Raw genomic sequence first — 3,100 nt, 5'->3', positions numbered from 1 at the left:
TTCCCCCTCAAACATTCTCACATTTTTCTCTCTCTCCTCCTCAGATATGTGCGTCTGGGTGAGGTGGTGGACCATGTCTTCCCTCTGATGTTGAGATCCAGCACTTCAGATTTCCCCTGCAGTGACACCTACAGCCACTTCACTTACTGGAGGGAGCAGCTCCCTCTAGTGGACAGCCCAGAACCACACCTGGAAGCAGACAGCTGAGCCCAGGCCTGTCCAGTCAGTTGGAGACACACGTTATGAAGTAATAACATGTGTCCCAACACTGTTACCAGATCAGTTCTTCAAAAGCTCAACCCCCCATTCCCCACCTGCCAAGTAGCTCAACCCAGTGCTTTAATTGTGGTGGAACATCTTCTTTCCACCCCTGAAAAGATATGTTCTTTTTCTGCATGTAGAGCAAACTAAGGTTGAACATTTAGATTTTCTAAGATACATATATTTTTTGATATAGAGTAATTTGAATGGAAAAAGACACAAAAAAAAGCTGATCTCTGATCAGAGAGAATATAAGACTATGTGAGGTGCTTCGTTCCCTGCAGGCATAGGTGCACTTTCCCCACCTTCCACTGTGTCTCACCACAGCTTCAGCTTGTCAGACGACTCAGAGAACATCTCCTCACGTTGGACATCTGCTTCACCATGAAGAAAGAGTTTAGAGACTGGTGCTGACGTTTAGAGACTTATACTGACATCAAGGAGATGAGTGTGAGTGTTTGTGTGAGTGTGGGTGTGTGCGTGTGCGTGTGCGTGTGCGTGTGCGTGTGCGTGTGCGTGTGTGTGTGTGTGTGTGTGTGTGTGTGTGTATGAGCAGAGCTGGCATCATGGCTCCACCAAGGGTGAGACCACCAAACAAGAAAATAAGATTCTAAAGTATTTTCCCTCACACACACATGTACACATATTTTGTGCCAAATAGTTTCTTGTATGTGCTACTGTTAATATGACATAGGGTGTTATTTAAATGACCTTGAGGACTGTTACTGCTATGCCATGGAGACAGAGTTTCCTAGGCTTATAAACTGCTGGAGCTTGTGAAAAGCTATGTTCTTATAAACTGCTGGAGCTTGTAAAAAGCTATATTCTGTGCAACAATGTTTAGAGCTTTAGTTACCCACGCTGTCCCTGCCAAAAAGGCCACATGGTATGTATGTATCAGTCATTGTGTTGCACTTCCCCTTATGTGTTATGAAGGGGACTCTATCGAATCACACGGCCTCCATAATGTAGCAATTTTGCCTACTACTTCATCCAAAGATACCATTTACAGTACCAGAACCATTTCAACTTCCTTATCCAGGCCCTTGGGCAGAGTCAAAATTCCCTTTCCTTGTCTTTATGACTTGAAAACTATCATTCAAGCAGTCAGCGTGGACACAGCAAACCATAAGCTTAGTCGACTGAAAGGCAAAACCTGTGCGTCTGCATATAAAAGCCCAGAAACCTTCCGGAATTTTCTGCACTGTAATTTAGCACATGTGGTCACACCAACTAAAAAGCTTCCTGTTGAACTTGTATTTCTGTTGACCCGTGCGGAATCCTGTCTGTTGCGTGTGCCTTTTGAATGACTGTGATGCACAGGATTATAAACAGTTTGGAACATGGAAATGTATTGAGGAGTGGATGGCTTGGTCTGGTTGTTTGAAGTCACCCCTTTGTGTAGAACAGTTATAAAATCAGAATTCTTCACACTGACTTCTCAGATCTATAGATTTTGCACTGAAGGTATTGAGGGCATCATGTTTTGCCACGGTTGATTTCAACATGTTATTACAGGCTTGTGTGTTGGTGTCACTAAAACATCCCTTTGCACTGTTTCAAGAATAGAAATAACTTTATGAAGTGCTGATGACAGATAGTTTTGTAGAATGTTATTTTGACAATCCTTTGACGAGAGGTACTGATTGCCTTCATGTATGTACGCTTATTTCCCCCCCTGCTATGGTCCCTACATGATGAAGACTTTCAACTGACCATCTTTCAGAAGAATTTTATGATTGTTATTTCAAAATCGAAATTCTTTCTATATTCTTCTCTTGGTTTGGGTAGGAACAGGCCTGTACTCTACATTCTATTGTGTATTCTCTGTAAAATTCATTATTTTAAATAGTAATGTGTCTCCTTATGTGCAACTGTCCTATTCTTTCTGTGAAAGAACAGCTGAGCAGTGCACTTCTACATGGCCACTTTCCTGGCACATTTGAGTGAGCATGACATTCTTGAGTAGGAAGAACTGGTGTGATATATTTAAATTATAGTTATGTCTGTATGTATATTAGTATTAAATGCCTTTATAAACATATGGAGTGTGACTGACTTTGTGAAAAGGTTGGAAAAAGAAACGTATACTTGCTGCTTCGCATCGTGGACTTCTTTGCCCTCCGAACATCCTACTAACTGGAATAAAACATTTGTTGAGAAAGTGACTAATTGGGCTTTGTACAGTTACCCTCTGATGCAAAGTGTCTAAAGGTCCCACTACTATCATCACCAGTCTCTGGACGACCATCTCAAACACTTTGTAGTCGCTAAAATCAGGGAGCTCTCTTCCTCTGTGCTGCTGGTCATATACTATTGCCATATTCTGCACCATTTGAGCATCTGCTTTGTAAAAGGATGAGAATTCACCCTTGGTAATCATATCATTTAAAATCTTTCAGAAAGTTTTTGTTTTGTTTTAAAAATATTTTAATTCCAAAAAACTTTATGTAAAATTAGTTTTTGTGTGCAGCACTTGCACAAGTCTTGTCTGTTTCGAAGTTCAACATTTCTGTGAAGAGATAAACACTCCTGATGTTTTATGCAAATCATAGGTTAATGGTGATCCATTTTCACTCTGATTCTAAAGAGAGTCAGAGAAAAAAAGGAAGTGTCTTGGCATTACCTGGACAGTATACCCTTTCTTTTTTCAGTCATACAAACCAGGTCTCCCAAATTGGTCTTTTCCATCTGATTCCCTCCCTGCGGTCTTCATCAGCCGGTAGGCCTACACTGCCACTATACCAGCCACCAGCCTCCGCACAGTGGGTGCCTGGGCCCTTTCCTATGCAACACATTTAACATTTAAATGATCTGTATTTTTGCTGTTTTTACTTTT

General features: G+C 41.3%; 1 protein-coding gene across 1 annotated transcript in view; it reads left to right on the top strand.

Annotated features, from left to right (window-relative positions):
• Positions 1–2,336, top strand: part of lpin1b (lipin 1b) — a 29,337-nt gene extending 27,001 nt beyond the window's left edge. The window contains exon 20 of the mRNA XM_080860542.1: positions 45–2,336. Coding sequence (XP_080716668.1) covers positions 45–207 — 163 coding nt within the window. The 3' untranslated portion in view covers positions 208–2,336. The remainder of the gene's footprint in view (positions 1–44) is intronic.
• The last annotated feature ends 764 nt before the right edge of the window (positions 2,337–3,100 follow it).

Source organism: Sprattus sprattus, assembly GCF_963457725.1.
Source record: "Sprattus sprattus genome assembly, chromosome: 2".
Lineage (NCBI taxonomy): Eukaryota > Metazoa > Chordata > Actinopteri > Clupeiformes > Clupeidae > Sprattus > Sprattus sprattus.
Note: the sequence above shows the minus strand (reverse complement) of the source record. Positions and strands in the feature narration are given on the sequence as shown.